The sequence below is a fragment of the Culex pipiens genome, chromosome 2 (genome assembly GCF_016801865.2).
Source record: "Culex pipiens pallens isolate TS chromosome 2, TS_CPP_V2, whole genome shotgun sequence".
NCBI classification, from domain to species: Eukaryota; Metazoa; Arthropoda; class Insecta; order Diptera; family Culicidae; genus Culex; species Culex pipiens.
The window spans coordinates 193423003-193450131 of NC_068938.1; the positions used below are offsets into that span (position 1 = coordinate 193423003).

The 27129-nt window shown below is 38.9% G+C and overlaps 1 protein-coding gene across 1 annotated transcript; it reads right to left on the reverse strand.

The window, feature by feature from the left end:
• Positions 1–3909: 3909 nt before the first annotated feature.
• On the reverse strand, positions 3910–22889 carry LOC120415208 (sorting nexin-17). Its single transcript, XM_039576664.2, has 6 exons — positions 22684–22889; positions 6576–6768; positions 5717–6435; positions 5450–5656; positions 4966–5064; positions 3910–4900 (listed from the first exon to the last, which is right to left on the reverse strand). Exons 1-6 carry the CDS (start codon positions 22744–22746, stop codon positions 4712–4714), a joined length of 1470 nt encoding a protein of 489 aa, XP_039432598.1. The 5' UTR covers positions 22747–22889; the 3' UTR covers positions 3910–4711.
• Between the last annotated feature and the right edge of the window lie 4240 nt (positions 22890–27129).

Sequence of the window (27129 nt, forward strand, 5' to 3'; positions counted from 1 at the left end):
AAAGTGTCAAACGAAAATGTGACTGACCACCGGGGGATGAGTGCATACTATTTATATTTTACATTCTAAATTTGTGATCCTGTAATATTATAAAATAATGAATTTCAAAAAAAAATCTGGGTTTTTTAACTTTATAATTCTGAATTTCTAAACTAAACCCTCTACATCTAATCTAAAAATTTACCAAAAACAATTTCTTAACCTTTAAAAAGCCTTCTTTATAACTCCTAATATTTAAGAATATTTTTTTTGGGTAGAATATTTGACTTGTTTTATGTAACTTAGCCAATGTTTAAACTAAAAAAAACTTGGGTATATTTTTTAATTCTGATATTCTATTACTCTTAACCTTTTGGTATTCAAAAATTCGAAAATATGTAAATTTTGAATATTTGAATTTTTTATGTACAAAAGTGTATTCATCTAAAATTTAATTTTAAAATAAGATAAACCGTAATTAGGTATATTTTTTCTGCATTCCTGTGATTATAAAATATAAAAAATAAAAAAATAAGCAAAAGAAGTAAGAAAATAGAAAACTTCTGATGTTTACAATTTTAGAATATCACAAACTATTTAAAATACTAAGATTGTTATATTTAAAAATCTAAAATTAACAAAAAAATAATTACAGAATTCAATACTAAAATATAAATTTGAAGACTTGTTGAATTCAGAAATGTGTTGTTGATATTATTTTGCAAATATTCATAATTTCTGATATTCTTTAATTATAAAATTCTTCAATTTAAATAATCTGCATCTCAGAAATTAAGATCGCCATAAATTTCTTTGTAAAAGTGTACAGTTCTTTGAATAAATTCAAAAAAATACTAAGAAAAAATTAAAATTCTATGATTTCAGCTTTTTTTAATTTAATAATTTTAAAATTTCCTGCGCAGCGCTTAAAAATTGCAGCTCGTTGATTTTGTGCGGGATAATATCGAATATCAACGACAGCAAGCCGAATCCGTAAATATTGAAAACACGTTTGATGTTGCAATTCATAAATTTTTATGTATTTTAATCCTTTTCTTCACATGCTATTACATTCTTTCTTACGGGATTATCCACTGTGGACTCCTTACATAGCCGAAAAAAAAAACAGAAAAACACAACTTTACAACTTCTATCACTTGTTTTTAACCCGGGCATGGTCTTCGGGTCTATAGGACCCAGTAGCACTATAAAAGTGATTGTAACTTTTGACCAAAAACACCTAGAGATCTGAAATTTTGTGACTTTGTGTAACTTATTAAGACACACATTCTGGCCAAAAATGAACTTCCGGTGGCCACCGGAAGTGCCCGCCAAAAAAAAACTGACACCAATGGTATTCCGGGTCTATAGGACCCAGAAATGTTTTCGGCTGCCAAAATTCGAGATTGTAACCGATTTTGGATGTCTTGACCTCGAATGAAAGGCTAGGATGTCTACTTTTTGAATCCGACCGGCAGAACCGGTTTTGGACACCGTGGCCACCGGGAACCTGCTATAACCGAAAAAAGTCCTTTTTGAGGCCCCTACTTTGAGGAACTGTATCTCCGAAACGATTGCACATAGCAGGTTGCTTCCGGTTGCATTCGACAGATAATAACCTGAATTTTAAGCCCCAGAAAAAATAATTGGTCCATAGTGGCCACCGGTTTCGGTAACCCGGAACTTCCGGAAAACTTGATTTTTGAAGTTTTTGACATAAAACCGTCACACGGACCAGTCTTTTGAAACGGATTATTTTGCAAATCATTGCAGAAGGATACTACATACTACCCCTGACTGTTTGGTATCGGTTCTGGCCAACTGTGGCCAATCCGGAACCGGTTCCAGGGGTACCCTAAACGGTTCCAATAATTGTCACGCTAGAAATCCGTCATGTTGCATATCAAACTTCATGAAATTGAAAGTTATGACGATCTGAGGTCATGTCGATGTCCTCTGACCCAACCTGGTCACTCCGGAACCGGTTACCGGTGGCCACTGAGGGACACTATCGGAATATGCAATGAACCCTATCATCCGACGTATCAAACTTCATGAAATTGAAAGTTATGACCATCTGAGGTCATGCTGATGTCCTCTGACCCAACCTGGTCACTCCGGAACCGGTTACCGGTGGCCACTGAGGGACACTATCGGAATATGCAATGAACCCTATCATCCGACGTATCAAACTTCATGAAATTGAAAGTTATGACCATCTGAGGTCATGCCGATGTCCTCTGACCCAACCTGGTCACTCCGGAACCGGTTACCGGTGGCCACTGAGGGACACTATCGAAATATGCAATGAACCCTATCATCCGACGTATCAAACTTCATGAAATTGAAAGTTATAACCATCTGAGGTCATGCCGATGTCCTCTGACCCAACCTGGTCACTCCGGAACCGGCTACCGGTGGCCACTGAGGGACACTATCGGAATACGCAAAGAACCCTATCATCCGACGTATCAAACTTCATGAAATTGAAAGTTATGACCATCTGAGGTCATGCCGATGTCCTCTGACCCAACCTGGTCACTCCGGAACCGGCTACCGGTGGCCACTGAGGGACACTATCGGAATACGCAAAGAACCCTATCATCCGACGTATCAAACTTCATGAAATTGAAAGTTATGACCATCTGAGGTCATGCTGATGTCCTCTGACCCAACCTGGTCACTCCGAAACCGGTTACCGGTGGCCACTGAGGGACACTATCGGAATATGCAATGAACCCTATCATCCGACGTATCAAACTTCATGAAATTGAAAGTTATGACCATCTGAGGTCATGCTGATGTCCTCTGACCCAACCTGGTCACTCCGGAACTGGCTACCGGTGGCCACTGAGGGACACTATCGGAATATGCAATGAACCCTATCATCCGACGTATCAAACTTCATGAAATTGAAAGTTATGACCATCTGAGGTCATGCCGATGTCCTCTGACCCAACCTGGTCACTCCGGAACCGGTTACCGGTGGCCACTGAGGGACACTATCGGAATATGCAATGAACCCTATCATCCGATGTATCAAACATCTGAGATCATGCCGGAAGACGAGGGGTCATAACTTTCAATTTCATGAAGTTTGATACGTCGGATGATAGGGTTCATTGCATATTCCGATAGTGTCCCTCAGTGGCCACCGGTAACCGGTTCCGGAGTGACCAGGTTGGGTCAGAGGACATCGGCATGACCTCAGATGGTCATAATTTTCAATTTCATGAAGTTTGATATGCAACATGAAGGATTTCTAGCGTGACAATTATTGGAACCGTTTAGGGTACCCCTGGAACCGGTTCCGGATTGGCCACAGTTGGCCAGAACCGATACCAAACAGTCAGGGGTAGTATGTAGTATCCTTCTGCAATGATTTGCAAAATAATCCGTTTCAAAAGATTGGTCCGTGTGACGGTTTTATGTCAAAAACTGCAAAAATCAAGTTTTCTGGAAGTTCAAGGTTACCGGAACCGGTGGCCACTATGGACCAATTATTTTTTTTGGGGCTTAAAATTCAGGTTATTATCTGTCGAATGCAACCGGAAGCAACCTGCTATGTGCAATCGTTTCGGAGATACAGTTCCTTAAAGTAGGGGCCTCAAAAAGGACTTTTTTCAGTTATAGCAGGTTCCCGGTGGCCACGGTGTCCAAAACCGGTTCTGCCGGTCAGATTCAGAAAGTAGACATCCTAGCCTTTCATTTGCGGCCAAGACATCCAAAATCGGTTACAATTTCGAATTTTGGCAGCCGAAAACATTTCTGGGTCCTATAGACCCGGAATACCATTCGTGTATGTAGAAAACGAAGACCATGGCCAGGTTAACTTTTTTTTCCTTCCCTAACCTCCAAATATCAGCAGCTTCTGACGCGTGCGGATAGTGCCAAGTTCTAGTGTTTTGTTTAGTACAAATTTGATTTTAATTTCGCGCTTTCCTGATCCAGTGCTGACGTGCTTACTACAGAAGCAGGTGTTTCTTTTTTACTTTGTTTAATTTGATTGATAACATCAGCGTGTGTAGGAGAGAGTGTGTGTTCTTTGTGTAAAGTGTAGCAGTATTCGTATTGAGTAGTAGCTTGTTATTTGAGTTTATTTGTTAGTGTTTTGTAGTATGTATTAGGTTTGTATTGGCACAAATGAACAAAATGTATTTTTTTTAACTTAAACGCTAAACCGATATAGTCTTAAATCTTTGTTCTTCGTTTGTAGAGAGTGGTTTATTCCTGATTAAACTGGATATTTGTTGGTTGCTTGTTCGTTTAGTCAATGGAAGACTTTGCATAAATGTTAGTTTTTATTCTTTTCTTTTGTTTTGATGAAGATTTCTTAGTTTTAGTTCGTTTATTCTATACAAAAGTCAACTTGAATGTATAAACATAATCGATTGTAAAAAAAATGTACAAATTAAATACAAAACGGGTAAATGTTTGAGGGAGTATACTTAAATTCGCTTGTAGGTTCCTTCCTTAATCTTACTGATGTGTTTTTGTAGCAGTGTTAGTGTGTTTGTTTTGTTTACTATTACTGGAACATGTGCCCTGTTGCATTCATAACCTCTAGCCTGTAGTCATTACAGTTGTGTGTATTGAGCAGTTTAGCAAATAGTATGAATAGTGTTTTACTGTATTGGTGTACGTACTGTGTGTCTGCTGTGAAAAAATATTGTTTCCAAACGAAAAGATAGAGAGTTCCCTTTCAGCACTACCTCCTAACCGAAGACCGAAGCTACAAATCGTCGTCGCCGATCCACTCGAAGGCTTCGTTGTGGACCGAATCCTTGCCGTTCTTGAAGCGCACCGTCGTGTTGAACTCCTTGAGCTTTCGTCGGATGAACGAGGTACCGTTGTTGGTGGTGGTCGTGGTGGTGGTGCTGCTGCCGTTGTTGGACTGATTCGATGTACTGTTGCTGTCACTCTACAACAGAAGAAGGTAATTTGATCAGTATTGGTTCTAATTTGATGATATTTACGGTTCCTTACTATGCTACTTAGGGTATCTGTCGAGCTGGAGTCGGTAATGCAGTAGTTGGAACCGTCGCGCCGGATGTAGGACAGGCGAGCAAACTCGGCTTGGTGAGTCTGGAAAGCATGACAAAAGTGATAAGTTGATGAGTCTGTGTTTGTTTGACAGGTATCCGTGCTGTCGCTTGGCAACCAATCAGAAGTTGAAAACAATCTAAGCAAGCTGGCGCACAAGCGCAACTGGATAGGTTAGCTGTGAAAAGACACCGATTTTGTTAGTTTGTGACAGGACTGTGTGTCCGTGATGTCGCTTAGCAATCAATCAGAGAAAATCATTAGTGTATCAAAGCAGCGGAAAGCACCATCGTATTTGTGGAACAAGTTTGACGGAACGATTGGTAGAGCGATTTTAAAGGAGAATATCAGCAAAAGTTGGAGTTCGAGGACCTGAAGCAGCTGCATCGCCTCAACGAGACGCGCAAGTTTTACCAGAAGCTCTCACCTGGATGTTGTTGATGTCGGAGCCGTTCTTCTGGTTCAGCAGCTCGTCCACGATCGACTGAAGGCACACGGACATGAGCATCGACTGCTCGCTGTAGACGGTGATCCACTTGAGCTGGTTCTTCGCCATCAGGTACTCGAACGACAGCTCCAGGTTGTTGGACGGCTCGCGGCTCTCCGACGACGAGTTGGAGGAGATTTCCTCGTTCTGCAAGGGTTGAGGCAATGGATTAGTACCAATTTCAACGGAATGTGAAAGAATACTCACGTTGTGAATGGTGGTCACCCTCCAGCAGCGGATCCTCGTCACCTTGAACTTGGTCTCCTGGATCTTCTTGCCGTAGTTGGTCAGCAGGTTCAGCTCCCGGTTGCCGATGATGACGGTTGCCAGCGTGTTGGGCTGCGGGTAGTCGACGCAAACCCGCGGGAACTGCAGACACCCGTACAGCGGAAGCTTCCGGACGATCTCCACGTACTCGCGCTTGTTCCCCCGAGCCTGCAGGTCAGTCAGCTGCTCGGCCAGGTCGCGTGACGTGATGATCCAGCCCCGCTCGACGTCGCTCAGCACCTGGATATAGAGCAGGTTCAGCGCGATCCGGTCCCGCATCAGTTCCAGGTCGTAGTTGGCGTCCCAGTAGCTGGTCCGTATCACAATCTTGCAGTCTTCCCACTGCTTCTGGGAGATGTACGGCGCCTCAAAGTCCATCAGCTTCTTCGTGATGGCGATGTCTCCGTTGGACTCCTTGCGCACCAGATACAGCGAGAAGTAGTACGTGTACTCTTTGGGCAGGTCGATGAAGGCGCACGCCTTCTCCAGCACCTTGCTGGAGCAGTCGGTGGTGAAGGCCTTGGTCTGTATCCGGTAGCCGTTCATCAGGAACACGTCCACGCTGACCTCGCGGCACTCGGTGAACGAGGACTCCTGCTGGGCGTTGAGCAGGAACGCCCGGAGCAGCTCCGACCGGCATAGCACCGGATCCTGGCCGACTGGAAGGTAAAGGAAGCGTGTTAGCTTGACTTCATAGGCTTGATCTTGTGATCTTATTTTTGCAGATCGAGGAGGTCATTCATGCAGTCAGTCTTGCGTAAGTACTACCAATTTTAGTCATTAAGGTCACCCCTCTCACCTAGTTGAATGTACCGCTCGAGGCTGATCCGCCGCTGCTCGATCTGGCCGGGCGTCAGCGGGAGTAGCTTCTTGGGTGGAAAGCTCGGCAGCACGAGCGTGGGCAGCGAACGCTTCAGCTGCTCGTGCAGGCTGTGCAGCTGTTTGTACCGCAGGCAGCAGTGGAAGCTGCCGTTGATGTGGATGTTGAAGCCCTGTAAATGGAAACAGAGAGGGAAAGAAGTTTATTAACAATAGACCTAGACAAGAGGCTTGAGGCCGACGACGTGTAAAAGACTGTGTTAATTAATTCTGCAATAGGTATTACATGAGAGCAGCCTCCCCCTCGGGCGCTTCCCTCGATTTAGCTATAGTGATTTAGTAACGCGTAAGCGGTTTACAAATTGGCCAACATCTCTTCACGAGAGTTGCGTGTGAAGCAATGCTGTTGCCGCAGGGAAGATGATGATGAGAGCGAGAGAAACGGAACTGTATACTGACGCACGAATTTAAATGTGACTGCCGTTGCAGGGGGTGATTTTGTAAAATAATTTCACTTTAGAATTTATAAATTCACATTCGCATGGAGATGGTGATCTTAGCGGGTTGCAGACTGGATTTCGTCATGTATATGTGATGATTGTCCAGCCCAAGTTGCTTAGAAACCAATCCAAGTGCAATAATTACTTTGTAAGTTATGATTTTCGGATGCTGTTCTTCCAAATCATTACTTCAGAATCTGATAACTGTTCCCTGTGGTATTCTAAGCCTGTAATTTACGTTCCTAGTTGAACTACTTCTATTTCAATTTATCCTCGCGTGCGTCATACTTAAATCCACCCTCAATGAGGCACGATTTCAATCAACTCAACTAACCAAACCGGCCCTAATTCGATCGCCGCGGGACAAATGATGATAAATATGGCATGGTACAGCAGAATGACGACGGCTTGCTGCAGGTCGCACTAAATAGATCTAGATTACACAAACGCTGGAACAGTTCAAGTGCATTCTCGACCAGTTGAAGAGTTTTTCAAATAACTGTGATGGGGCCCTTTAAGTGACATAACGATACTGGCTCTCAGCTGTAAGAAGGGGGTGGTTGTTGAGTACACTCAGTTGTTTGCAAACCCACCCACGCCGCGGCTCTTCAGGCTGGTCGTTATCAGTCTCACTTGAAGCCGCCCATTTAATTGTCTTTCCGTCTAGCACCCGCCAAGTGTCGACCAAATCAGCTGAGCTGGAGGAGGATTGAGTTGCTGGGTGTGTACTGATGATGTCGTGTAAAGTATGAACAATCACTGATTTCATTCATGAATCACTATTAAGCAATTTTGGAAAAGTTTCATAATATTGAAAATTATAGAAGGATGATTAACCATTACAAAACCGTTTTTAAATATTTATTTTTCTGTATCATGAAATTGACCAATGAAAAATTCATGGGCCTTTTTGTATTGTTTGTAACCAATTAATTTCCTTATTTCAATCCAATCTCATTTTAAAATATACCGAATAAACAACGTTTAGCAACTTTCAGTGGTGTAATGTAACCCACCAGCTTACCACTCCAGATTTAAAATATTACTAGTCCCCCTCCAAATTACCCCTCCAAGCAAAAAAGTTAAATTTAATGATAGTTTTGATGAAAAACAGTCAACTAAGTGGTCAAGTTAAAAAAAAAATACATGCAAAACATTAAAGAAAATCAAGTGGAAAATTTTATTTATTTATTTTTGGAAAATGCAGAGTAAAAACTGAAAGGGGGAGAATTTGTGAAATCAATAGGGGGATGGCGTCGCTATTTTTAGACCACGTTTTCCACTTTTTCACATCGAAACCGACTACTTTATCGACTACATTTTGCTGGGCGAGATAGGACGCCGTCTATTTTTAGACGATGACTCAGCACTTTTCCACTCTTGCACTTAAAAAAACCAGATGGCAGCACGATGTAACGCCACGTCCCTATTGGTCAACCAATCAATTTGGGGATGTTCTTAAAAAATAAATAAATAAAAATTTCCACTAGTTTTTTTAAATTGTTTTGCATGTATTTATGAACTTAACCACTTAGTTGACTGTTTTCATCAACATTGTGTGTGTGTGTGTGTGTGCAACCAACCAAATGGAGCCACGCGGCCGCTTCTTACAAATTGAGTTGTTTCCATGTATTTTAGATTTACATTCTATACATGCAAATAACTCGCATAGGCATTTGGAAAGTGTTAGCTCTGTCGAGCTTCGGTGACCCATTTCTACGCAGGCTAGCCGTGCGCGAGGTACCTCAGCTTGAACCGACAAGCCCCGCCCTAAAGAACGTTTGCATCAATCGGATTCAAACGTTATTCAGAACTTCCGGATCCTTGCCAAATGGACAAAAACCCAGCGCGTATTTAGTTGGTAGTAACAGTTTTCCTAATTCATGTCAAAGCTCACCAAGCTGTGATGACGCAGTGGTTAGCATTTTTGCTTACCAATCCATAGAACGGGGGATCGAACCCCGCCTCGAGCGACTTTGATTTTTAGTTCATATTACGTATTTCAAGTATTTTAAAGTCTTAAACTTTTTCGTTGGGAGCCGATGGGCATCGAACCCGTTACCAGTCAGCCACGGCCACTCCCATATTTTTGTCCGTTCCGTTCCGTGAAAATTAAACGAAGTTCCAAAAAGGAAAGAGCTCACCGGGATAGGACAAAACGATCCAGGACGAAACATAGAGACAAATCCAAATCTTTGACTCGATCATCTCGACCACCATTCAGCATCAATCGCTCCCGACAGCACCGAAATTTCCACCAGCAGCTTCAAAATGTTCTGCTCTTAGCTAGGGCAAGCTCACCCTCGAAGGTCCCTGACATCGGTTTTACTTGCCCAAAAAAACTGCCACTGAATTTCCAGTTTACGAATCACACTTCTCTTTGACCTCCGATTTGAACGCAAAAAAAAAAACACGGAGCAAAAATTCAAAACGTCACGACGCGCGCACTGCTTGCTTCGATTCCAGTTGACTGTTTTCATCAACATTTTCGTTAAATTCTAATTTTAAGTATTTTTTTTGCATTTTTTTTTATTTGAGGGGGACTAGTTTTTTTCTTCTTGCAACCTACGTAAAAATTTCCGAGGAACACGATGATGGGAACATATTTTAAATTAAAATATAAGAGAAGTTTGAGTGCACTGCTACTTTTCAATTGCGCAACTAACTGTGTGAAAACTGTTAAATTGATAAAAAAAAAAATGCACAAAATCAATTTTATGAACAATTTTCATCAAAGTGTGTTTTGGACCAACCTTCCCGCTTTCGGGTTGGTCCCATACATTTTTCTCTTGAAAATGATACATTTTTAAATTAAGATATTTTGAGTTAAAAAAATACCCCTTGAAATTTGGACTGCAGTTTTTCGACATATTTGAGTTCTACAATTGGATTTTTTTTAGTTTACCTTAAAATGACTGTAACTGTTGACCCTTAGGTCCAAAATAAGTTTTTCAAAAACAAAAATGCCCTGAATTTCCACGTTAAAAAAACGATTATTTTAATCAATGTTAAAACAAAATAAATTTAAAAAAAAATTAACACAACTTTTTCTTTACTTGAAAGATGAATTATTAAACTAAACTTTTAAATTTATCCCTCTACTGCTCAATTCTTTTTCGATTTTTTTTCCCTTGTTCAGGAGGTCATTTTGAGCTACTTTTGTCCTACGAAAATCATTACTTCTCTTTTATATTTTTCTTGTTTCATTTTTATTTATCTTGTCTAGCATTTATCTTGTTTAGTTCATGTTTGTCTTAAAGTATTTGGCTTGCTCTACCACCTCCTATCATTACCTTTTGCCTATCTAGTTTGTTTTTACAGTCACTTTTTCAATTTTTTGCTTGTTTTCCACATTTTCTAATATAGAACGATACTATTAACATTTAAATTGTAAAAAATGCTTAGAGGCATAGTCTGGTACACTACAAAAATTACTGCATACTTATTTTCACATAATATAGGGGAAATGTTAGTAAGAAACACAGCCAAAGTTGACCCCAGAAAAAATGACATTTTTTAAAACATTGGCAAAGTCACATAAAACAAGTCACACTTCCCACCTTATTTTTTTTAGATCAAAATTTGGTTGAAAATTGATTTTTGGCGAATTTTTAGAACGAAGCCCGCCTAGAGGCGGGGTTGAGTTGTGGAGGGTTAAGTCTTCTAGGGAGACATGGAAATTAATATTCATTTTAAAATTAAATCGCGTATACTTTTCTAAAAAGTGGTGACACTGATTCCAGCCTAAGAATATTTCCATTTTTTATATGATCAAAGTTTTGAGCTTTTACATAAAATTCAGAATTTTGTTTAAAGGTTTATTAGCTGGAAATCATAAAAAAACGTTAGGCATTTCGAAAAATAATCCTTGCCCAGATCTTTATTTCATAAATCAAGCTTATGATAGCTATATATTTAATAAGACAATGTTGTGCTCTACAGTTTAGTCTAATAGAATTGTTTTTTTTTTTTTTTTTTCGAAGCAATTTATATTAACGTAAATAACCTACTTGTTCAAAATTGTTTATTATTTATTCATGAAGCCATGAGGTTAAGGCAATATTTTTATTTCACGAAAGTTAGTTGAACTCTTGAAACAGCAGGTTCAATTAAAATTGTTCGCAATTAAAGTTTGCCACAATAAATAAAGCTTTCTGTTTTCGCAAAATCATTGAACCCAAAGCAGTTATTTCTGTTTTGCTCGCAACTTCCAACCGTTTTAAAGCATCTAAACTATTATTAAAACTCGCAAACTCACCGGCTAAATAAGAAATGATTTATGCAATCGACCAACCGCGGACTTCCAACAAGTGTGTGTGTTTTTGTGTGGCGCCGGGTGAATCTACACACTTATTAAATCACTTTGGCCGGTTACTTTCTTTTTTGACCGTAGCCTTCACAAGGTTTTCGACCGTAGAATTACTGGAGCATGTAATGCTAACACATTTCTCCTCAATTAGCGGAGACCCCCGCTGAGGGCGGTGAATTTGGACGCCAAGGTCCGTCGATCCTTGACCACTGCCAACGACGACCAACCCACAAACTTATCATGAGTAAGAAAAACTCGTTTTCGCGTTTATTTTATTTACATTCACGGACTCACTTGCCCAACACTTGCCACTAGACACTTTATAAATCTGTAGACAAGTTTATACCTACTGCCATCATTATTCACCCCGCGAAAATAAAAAAAGAAGGGCCAAGTGGGTCAAAACGGGGTTGATTCCAATTTGTTTACGCCGCCCTTAAACATTGTCGTCACACCACGTTGTTTAAAAACATGGGAAACACAACAAACCGCTGGCTTGTTGTTGTGCCGCGTTCGTTGGCATTGCTTGGGAAGAAGTAGTTTGTAATTGAGTTAAGTAATCGTGTGGATCGTGTGCAGCACACGTACACCGCGCGTGCACCTGCACACATACATGTGCGCGGAATGCTTACATCACATCCGTGGAACTTCAGGTTAAAAAACGAGGATATGCACGGTGCTGCCTCTAGCGGTGGAGAGCTCCAACTTTTCGAAAAGTTTTTATGACAGTTTTGCATCGACGGGTCGTCCATAGTGCATGTAATTAGAATATTTCAAATTTCATAAAATAATAAAAAGTGGAAAATTATTTTTAATTATGATAACAGCATTTATTTCCATCGAGAACATAATGTTGACTTAGCAGTAATTCGGCGTGCAGTTGAACTTAAACAGCATTTTCAACAGAACTCTTTTTACAAAACTTGCCTCATTTGAAAACAATGTTTTCGGCCAGCCAAATAATGTCATAGCCGATTACGATTATTGATTTCAATGTGCACAATGCCTTGGACAATTTCTCACACACATACACTGCCGTTCTACGCATAACTGTCCCATGTTCAAAAAAGGGCAACTGAAAAAACGCGATTGAAATTTTTCGACGGATTTCTGTGTTTCTACGCATAATTGTCCCGTGGGTTCCTTTTCGCCCTGTGTGTCCCTAATCACCCTAGTTAGCATTTTATCACCGTTATTTCTGGAGTTTTTTTTTAAAAGGTCCAATAAACCAAATTTTCAATTTTTGCTTTTTGGGTGTTTTTAGTACCGCCTTGAGTCAGGGGTATTCAAAAACACCCAAAAAGCAAAAAATGAAAATTTGGTTTATAGGACCTTTTCAAAAAAAAACTCGAGATTTGTGATTCTCTTGCTATACAACAGGTAAACAAGACATAATGTTTAGTAAAACTAATGATTCCGTGTAAGAACATACTTGGTGGGACAATTATGCGTAGAAGTGTTACGATGGGACCAACAGACTTGGTGTTATTTGGTGTTATTCAAACTAAACTTAAAAATATCATAAAGTCAAAATCGTCCAAAACTGACATGGGACAATAATGCGTAGAACGGCAGTACACATCCCTTGATGTTGTCGTTGTTCTGTAGATTTTAATAATTATTGTCAGTAGATGTAGATAGTGAGTAATCCTTATTTTATTTTAATCTGGTCCCATTTGTTGATCACAATTTTATTCTAATTCTATTTTCTTTTTCTGTGCCCAATCTCTTAAAAACGCTTATAGTAGCGCAGAATATCATTTGTTCGATTGTTGTTCATAATATTATTCGAAATATTTTTCATAATTTTATGCTACATGCATATGACACATTCTCTAGCGACAAAAACGACCCATTTCGACTGATAGGACTTACATTTTAATTATTTCTCACTCCGTTGCATCGTCACGGAGTGATCGATGGGGCAAATGAAAAGTTCGACTTAAAAAAGACTTCCATATTCACTTCTTGTAGAAAATTCAATTTCCAATCCGAACCTGTAATAAAATTTATATTTGGAACTGGTACGAGACATATTTCGCAAAAAAATGGAAAATTTCGTGACGTTGCAATGCCGGAATATGCATTTGTATCACTCACAACCAAATTTTAATTTTCTAGCTAGTTTTCTTATATTCCAAATTTTATCCTTTTTCGATCATTTTTTTAAATCATGCTTCTAATGTTTTAAGTTAAATCTTCGTTGATAATTTTACTTAATCATGCACCGGCTTCATGAAATATGCATTGACCCCTCGTCCGATCAAAACTGGTATACTGAAACATTGCCTCAAGTAAACAAAATCGCAGCACTCCATGATTTGAATTTTCGTTTTGCCTCTCGTGTTGGCCGTTTGTTTTTGCGATTCTTTCCTGCTCAAAATGCCGGAAAAACTGTGCATTAAAAACTGCATTTTCAGATACCATGGCTCATCTTTTTATTCGATTGCAAACAGGTATTTAGGTAGTGCATGGCTTGAATTCTTTGACATCGAACAAACATATGGGAAGAGGAGGGTATTCGCAGCTCTAAAATCTGTTCCTCTCAATTTTCAAATCAACGACGTCATTAACCCATCGTCTATCAGTGAATCACGAGGGAGAGCTTTAATTGTTGAGGAAAAGCATACAAATTGAATCATTAGCAAAGAAGTCGCGTCACCAAAGCAGCATAAACTCCTTCATTTAATGAATGAATGCTTGAATTACGCATGGTACTTTTGTGCGAGTTTTACTGAATACTCTCATGATTTTCCAACTTTATATTCTGGAGCAACATTTGAAAGGACGCATAAGCATTTTGAGAGCTAGAGCTATTTTGCAAATTCCGAGATAACATTTCACTATTTAACAAAACCCGCAGCGTTAGAAGGTTGCTGGGAAGGCGAGCTATTGTTTTACACATCGAGTTTTGAGAAAAAGTTAACTGTTGGCTCGGAATTTGCGAAATAGTTCCAGCTATTAAAATGCTTATCTACCCTTTTCTCGTGTTGCTCCAGATATTTCCGTACGATTGATCGTTGTAATCTAAGCTTCTGTCAACAAACAAGTGGTATACGTGTTTTGATCTGTCAATTTGCAAGAGGTATAATAGATTCAAATTTTACAGTTGTTGATGCTGAGTAGGCTGTGACAAGCGTGGACAAATTTCCACTATACCAGTGACAGAACTGAACAATCGTCCCACTTTTTGAGCTAACAGGTTGTATGGAGTTCCATCTATGTGCTTACATGTTTGTTGGTGGAACACAAATTAACAGACAGATAGAAGGAGAAAAAAGTTTAACATTTGCCCCCGGCTAGGAGGCAAATTAACGACATACTACTGCGGTTCGTTGGGTATTACCGTGAGGTAAGAGAAATTTACAATCACAAATCTGATTTTTAGAAACTTACAATTACTTTTCGATATAAGTGCTGAAAAGTTGAAATTGCTGAAATGCTAGTTCATGCTAGCTGCAAAAAGAAGATTGTTTGTAAAAGAGTTTGAATAATCGAATCACGAACATTTTTTTTCTTATTTTTTAATTTTCTTGCTTTTAACATCAAATTCGAATTCTGCGACCCAATTTTAGTCTAAATTTAATAGTTGCCTATTAAATTACAAAATGCAATTTTCATCACCGCCATTTTGGCCGCTATCTTGAATTTAAACATTCTGAATCACTTTAGCGTAGTTTACTGCCCATGTTCGCATAAATGTCTCATATGCAACAACAGCATGCTGAGAAAAACGCATTTAAAGTTTGTCCTACACATAAAGCTATGTTAAGTTTTCGCGAAAAAACTGGATTTCATCCTGATTTCTAGAACAAAGTACTGGATGTTGCAGGCTTTTTGGAAATAGTACATGATTTTGAACCAAACTGCATCAATAACTCAAATCAGTCATTCAGTTTGGACTGTATAAAATATTTTTTTAAAACAATATTGAAACTTAAAAAAAAGAACTAAGTATAACTTTTAAGTCCTTGTGTCAAAAGGTATTTCTTTTAGATTATAAATTAATCTAAAATTGGATTTTTTTTATATTAGCAGGGAGGAAAGATTGACAATAATGTGAAAATTAAATTTAAGGAAAATTATTTCAAATCTTGCAATAACTCGAAAAGATTGCTAAATTTATTAACATCTAAAAATTAGTTAAGAAAGTTTTTTGTTAGTTTTTTTTATGCTTCTCATTTTTTTTCTGTTTTGTTATGGGAATTCGGTGGGGGAAAACATTTTTATTTATTTTGATATTTAAAAATTCCACGTTCGTAGTCGATTGTTCTGAAAGGTGCTCTACAACATTCCCGAAAGAGTATGATGCTAACTTGCTCTTAAAAAAAGATACAGCGTGTTCAAACTGGTCTAAAATGTGTTTTTGCTCGAAAATCACGTTTCATATAAATTTTGAGCAATCGAAATAAATAAACCTTGAATGACCCCTAGAGGAGCGTTCATTAAAAGAAAACTTTAAAGGTATTGAGGTCTTGTTTGACCCAAAACTTTAACAAATCATCAAAAATCCAGTTTTTGATCAAATTTTGGTTCAAATGATTGCTCATTCTGCTTACCGAAACCACTGTGGCAGTACAAAACTGCTCAGTCTCTCAAACTTTACTTAATTTCAAAAACATAAATACAGTCGATTGCCGACTGACGATCTTCTCGATATCAATATTGCTCCAGCTGTCAATAAATTTTTCAGTCCCTTCAAGAAGCATGCTTTGATTTTTCGTTCTATAATTTGATACCTCCCGCTCTCGACGGTCCCTTCAATATCGACAACGAGAGAGTCCACTGTAATTCAGAAGCGCCATAGCTCAAAATTTAACTATTTGCAGCGAATAAAATTAAGTGGGAAACATTTCACTAGGTGTTTTTCCTTGGGCAATATGTATTTCTATTGGAGTATGCGATTATACGTTCTACACCTGCAATGACTAACTTGTATATATACCTATAGTTTTGTTTATTCTGTTATTCATCCATAAAAAGTCCTTTCAGCAAACAGTTGTGCCATATCAAGCAATAACAGTCTGTTTTCTCTAGAAGATTTGTGCACTCTAGCTGATGACCTTTCATTCATTATTATGTTGTCCATACTGGATTGATTAAACAATTTCACCACGCAGAACGTCAGAACGTTAAGTAACACCACAAAAAGCACATCTGCTGCCATACTGCTGGAAGTCTTCTCTGTTTACAGACATTCGCACCACAGCTCATATCGATTCGGGGGTCTATTTTTGGAGAAAAGTTTCGAGGACGGATACAACAAAAAATCATTCCCAACTCTTGCTCAACCAACCAACCGAAGGTGAAAATCGGCCAACTTTTATGCACCCTAGAAGAAGGATTTTTTTTCGAGTTGTTTTGATGTTCTTGTTTGTGTTTCGCCACAGTCTGGCAAATAGTCTGGGATGTAGGGATGGTGACGACCTAGATTGCTTCTCGCAAAATGCTAATCTGTTTTGATTTCGTCAAAAATAAACCAGGTTGAGTAACCACCGTGGCTTTACCGGCTACACCAGATGGCTGCCAAAATTCATAAGTTACGAGCAATATATTCTACCTAGCCAAAACGACTTGTTTGCCATTTATACAATCCATCGGCACAGAGAGGAATCTCTCCTGTGGCAATTAAAATGAATAATATTTCAATATTTCAATTGCTGTGCTGCTGCAGCTATGCAACCGGTGTCAATTAACCACACTTGATTGATTCCAACCGAACCGAACCGGAGCAGACGACCGAGGCCGGGATGCCATCAATCCGGTTGAAACCACCACCAATTAGTAAGAGCAGCTACTCGATAGTCGCTCTAGTTTGAGTTGCAACGAAAGCGAAAACACTGCGAAGTTCAACGGTCCAGCCTTATGGGGGAAGAACTCACACGACCATGCAAATGAAAGCATCAAGTTTAGAGAAGGGCAATCTGCGTTTCGTTCACAAGTGTAAAACACAGAAGGGTACATTATTATGATTTGAAAAATGATCCACCCCTTCGTCAGAAGAATGCAGTAACAACGAACAGTAGCTGCAACATCAGTGCACTCAATTATCAGGCTTGTTTTATCTTAAGTTTCATCTTCATCACTTCCTTAACTGTCTGTGATTTGTCATTGTATGATTTGTAGTAATTTTTTCAATATCTGAAAAGAAAATTCATGAAAAAAGTATGTCTTATCCAATAAAATGAATTTGGTAAAAATTGTAAAATGTTCAAATGGGTTCCAAAGTTACTTTTTGACGTATTACTAATTTACCTTTGAAAATTCAGTAAAATCAGTATAGGGGCAGAGGGGCAAAATGGACCAGGGGGGCAAAATGGGCTACCCATGAATTTCAGCTTTAGAATGGATTTAGACCAACTATAAGGCAAGGGTCTTATAAAAGACGTCAAAAAACATCACCACACCGAAAACGATGTTTGAATTCATTGTATTTTTCGAATTATGAGCAAAAATGTAAATTATTGACAAATGGGGGCGGTCGTTTGCGAGCGTGGTCGCTGCCGGTAGCGGCGATGCGACCCAGCAAGGAGTCACCGCGGAAGATCTCTTCACCCTGCCGGAGTTCTTTGCTCTCGCGGGGGAGATGATGACGCGGTTTCGGACCTGCCGTAACAAGGCGGAGCAATTTCTGGCCCTCGGGGAGCTGATGATCAAGCACATCTATAAAGGATAAAAAATTGTGATCTAGTTTTAAGCTTTCTCTATTTCTATCCCCTTTCCCTTGCAATTTTAGTAAGTTTTTTTTTCTTATCTTTTTCTTACTTTCGGTAACCCCTTAACTACAAGCAACAATTGTTCCAAAATGGATTATGATGTAACACACAGCTGAAAGGAACTCCAAAACTCTGTTATGTATTTCAAAAGAACTTATTGTATATTGATAATTCACCAATAAAACCGAATTGAATTGAATAAATTATTGACAAAACCACGCAAATGTTGTTTATTTCGAGGTTTTCAAATAAGCTTTCTGAAAAGTTGGATTTTATGAAAATCTTTTTTCAATGCTTATAATGTTACTAGATGTTACTACCAAGGTAAACAAACAACATCGGAATCTTCAAATCATTTAGAGGCTTGGTGGTGGAAGTGGTAAATTAAAATCCACTTGGGAGCAGAATGGACCACCCTTATTCTGCCTTATAAAAACAATCCAAAGTTATGAAATTTTGATTAAATGAATTATTTCACTCCTGGTAGCTTTACAAATCACGTTTAATACAACACTAGTTGTTTTTTTAATTGTGTTAATGCTTATTTGTAAAAAGTGTATTTTTTCGATATATTTACACTATTTTCAAAAATCTTTGTTTTGTTAAGTTACTATTTTTATAAAAGTGGCCAAACTTCATGGAAACTATGCTGTAAAGGTCCCTCAAGTCATTTCTTATCACCCTTCAACGTTTTATTAGAAGAAATGGCTTGTTTTCTAAGGTGGCCCATTCTGCCCCGCACCCTAGAAAGTTAGTCGAAAAAAAATTTTGTTTGAAGTGGCTCAAACATAGTTTTAATTAAAAAAAATCATCAACAACAACAATGAAGGAAACATCCCAAAGCATAAGCCTACTACACTGTATTCATAAATTTGTATGTTTTTCTATGATTTTCGGTACATTTCACTTAGGTGGACCATTCTGAAAATATGCTCAGTAAACAAATAATGCAAAAACTACCGGCATTTTTTTCAAAATGTTATGCTGAAAATCAAAAGAACTGCTCATGTTGGAAAGAATACAAAAACTTACAAAAAAATATACAAACCCAAGTAACCACAAGCACTAAATTGAAGTATTAATTCAGTACTAAATCAGCACTCGAATGTTTTGGAGTAGTAAATAAGCTTTGCGAATGCCTCAAAGTACCAAAACTTTGCAGCATTACAACTGGCATTAAATCACCATTTAAGACCTTGAAAATGTGCTTCAAAGCATTTGATGTTTATCAACAAAGTAACCCATCGATACGGGAAACATTTCAGCCAGACACGCTCTTATTGACTTTGATCCTTCTCCCGTCATACCGTTCTAATAAGCGTGCGGACTAAGGCGCAGTTCTCCCAGTGTGCATAAGTTATAATTTTGCGTGAACTGGGTTCAATTCCCGCCGATTGAAGTATTTTTTTGTTTTTTTTTTGTGGAAAACTTTGTGGTAAATTTAGTTACTTTTCTTACAAGCAATAAGCTGCTTTCCGTAAGTCTGATACACTTTGTGAAATTTTGCCAACCGTGGACCAAGCACTCCTTGGAATTGGCCGCAATTTGCTGTGTGACTCGTAAATAATTTCCGTCCAACGAAATGATAACGGGTTTTCCTCATGAACCAGAAACTCGAACAGCAGAAAGAAAGTCTTAATTAATGTTCGATGCATCAACCACATCGATTAAAACTTTCAAAACAAACACTCAATTCCGAATACATCAGTTGGCTGGCGCGCATCCTGGAGATCGACGAGAAAAATGTAAGAATAACATCAAAGTGTCACACTCACACATGAAACGCAACAGGAGAAAAAAAACAAAGGAGGCCCACCACCAAGTGTGTGGAGCAGCTAGCTGTCCTTTTTTTTCCCCAGCGTTGACGTCGATAAAGCAGTTTTTTTTGTTCGAGCTTTCGGTGAGGCATTAAATCGGCATCACTGTGCGCCACTTGAAATATTTCTCAAGGGAAAAGTGCTGATTTAATGTTTTGAAGCATTATTTGCTGGTATTAAATGCCAATATAATGCTGATTTAATGCCGCTATTTAGTGCCTCGCGGTTACTTGGGAAGTTTCAAAGAATGCAAAAACTCGCATATTTTTTTTTAGCTAGATTATTTTTTAAGCGAATGTTTATGCATATAATAATGCATAAACTTATAACAATAACATACTAAGAAACAAAACAATTTTTTTTAAAGAAAGATTGCAATATCACCTTTTAGGGACATTATACTTTTTCAAAATATTTTAATACAATTTTTGTCCATTTTATATATTTATTATACGATTATTTGTCAATTCGGCGAAACGTCCCATGCGGCGAAACGACATTCGGCGAAATGACCTTCGGCGAAATGACCGTCGGGAAACGACATTCGGCGAAATGTCCCGCACCCATCCAGAATTTATATCACATATCATAATCAAATTAAATAAAAACAAAACTAAATAAAATAAAAAAAAGTTTCCCAAAATGCTTTATACAGTTGTATTTCTGTCATTAAATTGGAATGTTTCAGTGAATTTAGGAAATTAATTTAATAATATTTTCTTTAAGTTTTACGTCTTTTTCCGATATTTCATCCCAAATTCAAAAAAAAAATAAGGTTTAAATAGTTCTATTTGATTAAAATTACAAAAAAAAAATGCTATGAAATGTATTCTTTGTATCTAGTTTACAATCGATAGTACAAATTTCTTAAATGATTTTTTGAGGATGTTTTGAATATGAAGAGTAAATTGAATTGAATTATATATCAAAATAAGTTCTTAAATTTTATAATATTTCCAATAATTTTCAAAATATTATTGCTTTTTGAAAAAAAATCGAATAATAGGAAAAGATTAAGAAATTTCTAGTGTCTCTAATGACAAATCTTACCGCAGACGTGTCCCGAGATAGCATAAACAATATTAGGTACCGTAAAACGGGGTGACTTTGACTTTGATATGTTTGAGATTTTTTCGCAAAATGAAGAGTACAAATAAAATACGTACGAAATTGTATGGCATCATACTGACCGGGGTAGTGAAAGGTTCAAGGTACTTCTAGAAGAAGTCTTCATTAAATTTTGAAAAGTTTAAAAAGATATTCAACTATAATTAACAAAACGTTGATTATTTTCATATTCTCAAAGTGTCATAATTTTCTAAATGAACATAATTTCAAATTGGAAAACGGAATGCATTTTCGGATTCTTTGGACAATTTTCCACTAGGAGAATGTAAACGAAGTTTGTAAATAATAATTATCATGTGTTTTTGAAACACAGTTTAATCAAATCTACATATTTATAGTCATTTTCGGTAGAACAAATTTCATTCAAAATGTGAAATCTTTTGATTCGAGCTTCAAATTCAGTTTAAAATGCAATATGAATCGATAATTTTATAAACAAAATATTTTTAACAAATTTCCGGTAAAATTATGACTTTTCAACAATTTTATCTAAAATTCATATGTATTTAGTTAAAAAGCTTATAAGCATAGTTAACTTAATATAAACATAGTTTTTTTTGTTAAAAACTATATCAGCAACCTTAGCAATGGTACATTCGACGTAGAAATAACATTTGAGCAGTTTTAACCTGCTTTTAACAACAAAAACTATGACTATCAAAGTCATCCCGGTATTCAAAATAAGAATATTCAACGAAACTATTTTTTTAAACACTATTGAAAAAACTTTTTTTCACAAATTATGCATGGACCTTGTGTGGCCTATCCTAGTACATGTTTTAAAAATAATAGTCTTGAGAAAACCCTTACCAGTTGGAAAAAATTCCAAAAATAAATTAAAATCCTGTCAATGTCACCCCGGTTTACGGTATTTAAATAATGTTAAGTACTTTAAGTACTTAAGTGAACTAATAAGTTTTGAAAGTTTGTACAGTATTTTAAGAGTTTTAGTTTAGTTTTAGTTTAGTTTAGTTTTTTCAGGTTCTGAAATATTTTTTTTGCATTTTTTTTGTTTTTTGTAGCCGGAAAATTACAGACTTTGTGTAGTATTTGTACAGTGTTTCGAAACAATGGAATAATTTTAAAAAAAACCTGTTGAAATACTCAAAAAAACTAGCAAAACCAATTAATTAACCTAACAATAGCTAATCTAACTAATCAATAAATATATCAAGAGAAATATGTAAAAACTTGTTAAAGAAGCCAATCAACTTATTGAAAACAAATAGCTTTAATCTGAAAATATGTTTTCTAGTTGGAACTAGATTTTCCAGTTTTCGAACTGGTTCGAACATTTTCATCCCACGATAAAAAATAAAAATGAGATTGAAAAACCTTTGCGCAACTCCACAAAAAAAAAAACACTTTTAATCAGAATTTTTTGCTTGGTCAAGGCAAAAACCAAAAAAATTTCGAAAAGTTTTACTTCCCGAATCATATGTATGCTGAGAAGTTAAACTCTTCATAATATATTAAAAAAATCAGCACTGTTATTTTTGATTTGTGGTTTGAAATTTATTTGTAACATTTCATTTCGTGAAAATGAAATGAGCATTGACAGGCAGATAACAATATCAGTCACATCCCGGAATTTAACTACCAATAGCCGATAACTCACCGTGAACGACGATCCCGCATTGTCCGGCCCGAACTCCTGCGTGTCCGGAATGGAGAAGTGCATCGCTGCGCTACGCAACCTACTCCGTTGTCACAGCCGCCCCTATGCTGTTTAATCCCTGGATTTGCAAATCTACTGCTGCTGCTACAAACAAACACGGTCGAGTGTGTAATCCCCGTCCTCTTTCAATTGATAAATCTCGGACGACGTCGTCGAGAGCTGAGTTGTGTGTAGGTAATTGACACAAGTAGGTACTCTGCTCTGGACACTACATCCTACCACTACTTTGCTTGCTGGAGATTTTCATATGCAAATAACTTCTTCGTCTTTTCTTCTTTTTCGTTTTCAGCTAATTCGATTGCATGCACAATACGACAGACACTAGTTGGGGTTGAACTGACTCCCAGGTCGTCGTCGTTGTCGCCTTGGACGTCGTTGGGCTGTTGTTTTGTCTTATCATGGAGCAATCAACGGAGGAACCATGGTCGTAGAGCTTCCCTAGATTGTTATGACCCACAAACAAAGCCAATAAAACACCAAAAGTATTCTGCTACGACGGGCTGATGTTGTCTTCGATGATTACGACGGACACACAAACACACTACACCAACACCAACGAGGTAAGGATTGAAGACATCTAATTATGAGGGTTTTTTTTTCAACCTTCTATCGTATTGTCCCACATTTGCAGATCATGGGACGGAACTCGCACCCTGGTCAGGATGTCACAACCTTTCGAAATTCGCCGTGGAGATTACAGGTGCGGCAGGGTAAACATCGTACAAAATGTAGAGTTATGTTGTTTTTTTAATGAACTTTATCAACCTACACAATACTACCACAGAGCACTGAGGCCAGACAGACAGACCAGACTCCTGCCATACAGAAACACACACACACGCAGCCTACAGAGAGAAGGTGGTCACGGAGACCAGCCAACTAAAGCGATGGAACCGACCCGACCCGAGCAGCTCGAATGAACGACGATGAATGACTGACTGACACTGGCAGAAGTCGGGCTGAATGGGCCCTGTCATTGTACAAGAAGTGAGCAAAATGGCTGAATGGAGAAGGTGAGTACGGATGGGTTGGTATTTGTGAGGTGGTGGTTTGATGTGGTTTCATGAATGAATGTTATGGTTTTTGTGAATTAACCCTCTACTGCCCAAATTTTTTTTTCGAAAATTTTTATTTTTCCCGTGTTCAGGAGGTCATTTTGAGCAACTTTTGTTCTACGAAAAACTTCACTTCTCTTGTTTTATGTTTTTCTTGTTTCATTTTTAGTTTTTTAATTTGCATTTATCTTGTTTAGTTTATGTTTGTTTTTGGTAGTATTTGGCCTACTCTACCACCTCCTATCATTACATTTTGCCTATCTAATTTTTTCATGTTTTTACAGTCACTTTTTCAATTTTTTGCATGTTTTTCACATTTTCTGCTATAAAATGGAACCATTATCATTTAAATTGTAAATAAATGCGTAGAGGCATAGTCTGGGGCACTAGAAAAATTACTGCATACTTATTTTTACTTAAAATATAGGAAATGTTAGTGAAAAACACAGCCAAAGTCGACTCCTAAAAAAATTACATTTTTAAAAACATTGGCAAAGTGACATAAAACAAGTCAAACTTCCAACCCTAAAATTTTCCAAAATTTTAAAAGTTCTTCTTTCCAATGCTTTTTGAAGATCAAAAATTGGTTGAAAAATGGATTTTTGGCGATTTTTTAAATCGAAGCTCTAATTTTTGTATTTAATTTTCGAGAGTTCTCGGATGTACTGTAATAATTAACATCGACAAGAAAAGAACTTGGGGCGTAATCTAATCACAACACTTTCCAATATGCTTTCATTGGGCTGTCTGCGTTTGTGTGAGATTAGATAAGAACATTTTTGTTTTTTGAAGTCAGGAAATCAGGAAAGTTGGAAAAAAGTCGAAAATTCGTCAAAATCAGCAATTTGTGTTTTTTGTTGTCAAAGGATGGGAAAAGTTGAGAATTCTAAGCATAACTGTTTGAAAAAAAAAAAGAAAGATGCAATAAATTAAAATTTTGATTTTTTTAAAACCCCAGAGTTTTTAAATTCATTTCACTCAGTCAATCTAAAACACTTTTCTGAAAAAAAAAAATCCGTCATTTCTATAATCTGTTTAAGAATTTAATAGTAGTTTATGCTTGTAAAAAGAAGATTTTTTCAGCACGAGTGTCCGCCATCGCGTCCGTTTGGTAGGCTCTTCAAGCGTGAAATGAAAAACCACGACAGATGGCAGCACTGGTTGCTGCGATCGGCAAACCCCCCGCCGCCGCTGTCAAACGTCAGCGGCGAAGAAGCAACGGCGACCTGATCGACTGTTTGGCGCGAAGAAAAAGCGCGCGCAAAGAACGACAGAAAGAGGAAGTACAAGAATTTTCATTCCGTTCGCAAGTTTTGAGTTGTCCAGACGTGTAAATAAAAATCGGTCGAGTAGAAGTTTTTAGAGAAAACGTGTGTTTTTATTCCGTCCCAGAACGTGGTATACAGTCCCGCGAAAGCTTAAGTGGAATCGACTTGTTGAGGACAAGCGGCCGCAACATTGGTCACTTCGTACCGGACATTCGGCCCTCGGAAACTCGGATCCGCGAGTGAAAACCAAGAGTGTTTGTGGATTCCGGAAAATGTGAACGGAACAACTCGGCAAGAAACAAACCCGAGTGTGGATCCGGAAGTGAGAAGTTCAAAAAACCTTCCGGAAGGCGACTCCGTGGCCTGGAACGGCGGAAACAGTGGCGGCAAGAGCCCGCAAATAAAAAGTGAGAAAAGTGCCAGATAGTTCCGTGGTGAGACTGCAGTGAAAAAGCGCAGCGACGCCATTTTGTGATAGTGGTTCCCAAGAGTGGAACAATCTGTAGGAAACAGGCCGCACAAGAGTTGCCGGTCTTTTTCTATGTGGCGGTCGTTCCTGAAGCTGCCCACGGAACCGGAAAGCGAAGAAGAGAAGAAACCCGTCGTTGAAGTGCTAGTGCCGTCCCCAGTGAAACCGCTGACGCCGAAGAAGTTGTGGGAGAAAACGAAGAAAGCAGAGATGGCGGACGGAGAGGTCAAGGTGCTTTCCAAGAAGCGAAGCCAAGTTAAAGGGAAACTCACGCGAATCCTGCATGCAGTGCAGCCGAGCACGCAGCCCGGTGCCTTGCCGGGTGTCCAACCACGTGAGGCCGACGTGTCACCGCCGCAGCTACGAGTTCACCAGCGCAACGTAGAGAAGTATTATGGTGAGTTTTGCGAGATCCATGATAAAATTCTGGACGTGGTGGAGGAAGACGAGGGAGCCAAGCAGCAAGATGCTAAGTGGTTGGAGTTTGAGCAACTCTACAACCGAACGCTGGTCGCGTTGGAAATGCTGCTGACTGCGCATAGCGGACCGGCTGTTTCGGCCCAGGCTGTGCTTCCGGCTAGTCAAGCCGCCCAGCAAGTTATCGTCCACCAGCAAGCGTTGCGTGCCCCACTCCCGACGTTCGACGGACGTTACGAGAACTGGGCAAAGTTCAAGGCCATGTTCCAGGACTTGATGCGCAGTTCGTCAGATTGTGATGCCGTCAAGCTGTACCACCTGGACAAGGCGCTCGTAGGCGAAGCGGAAGGGAAGATCGACCTTCGAACCATCCAGGACAACAACTACCAGGGAGCGTGGAAGGAACTGGAGGAGCAGTACGAGAACACGCGGCTAATCATCGATCTACACATCCAAGGCATTTTGCAGCTGAAGAAGATGGACAAGCGGTCATCGAAAGAGTTGCGAGATGTCGTCGAGCGGTGCTCCAGGCACGTCGAGGGACTACGCTTCCACAAGCAAGAGCTGTTGGGAGTGTCGGAGCTCATCGTAGTCAATATCCTCGCATCGGCACTGGACCGCGAGACGAGAGAGCTCTGGGAAGCGACGATCGAGAAAGGTGAGTTACCGACGTACCAAGCGACCGTCGACTTCTTGAGGAAGCGATGCCACATTCTCGAGCGATGCGAGCTCTCCGACCTAGAGGCATCTGCTGTCACGCCAACAGTTCCCAAGATGCCGTCTTCAACGAAACCCTCGGTGAATGTGTCCGCTGCAGCCACGACCACAAGCGAGGTGGTGTGCGAGTTCTGCAGTGGCAACCATCCGAACTACAGGTGTAGTGCCTTCTGCAGCATGTCTATCCCGGAAAGGCTGGAGAAGGTGAGAGAGGCACGAGCCTGCTACAACTGCCTGAGAATTGGCCACCTGGTCAAGAAGTGTCCCTCCGTATGGACCTGTAAGTGTGGAGAGCGACATCATAATTTGCTTCACATGAACCTACCGAGTGAACAAGCGCCGCCAAAGTTCGAAGCTGTTCCCCAATCTTCACCCACCGTTGTGCAAGCGCCCAGCAACATGAACTCAGCCGACAGCCCCGAGCAGACGACATCGTGCTGTAACAGCGGGCTGCTGCAAA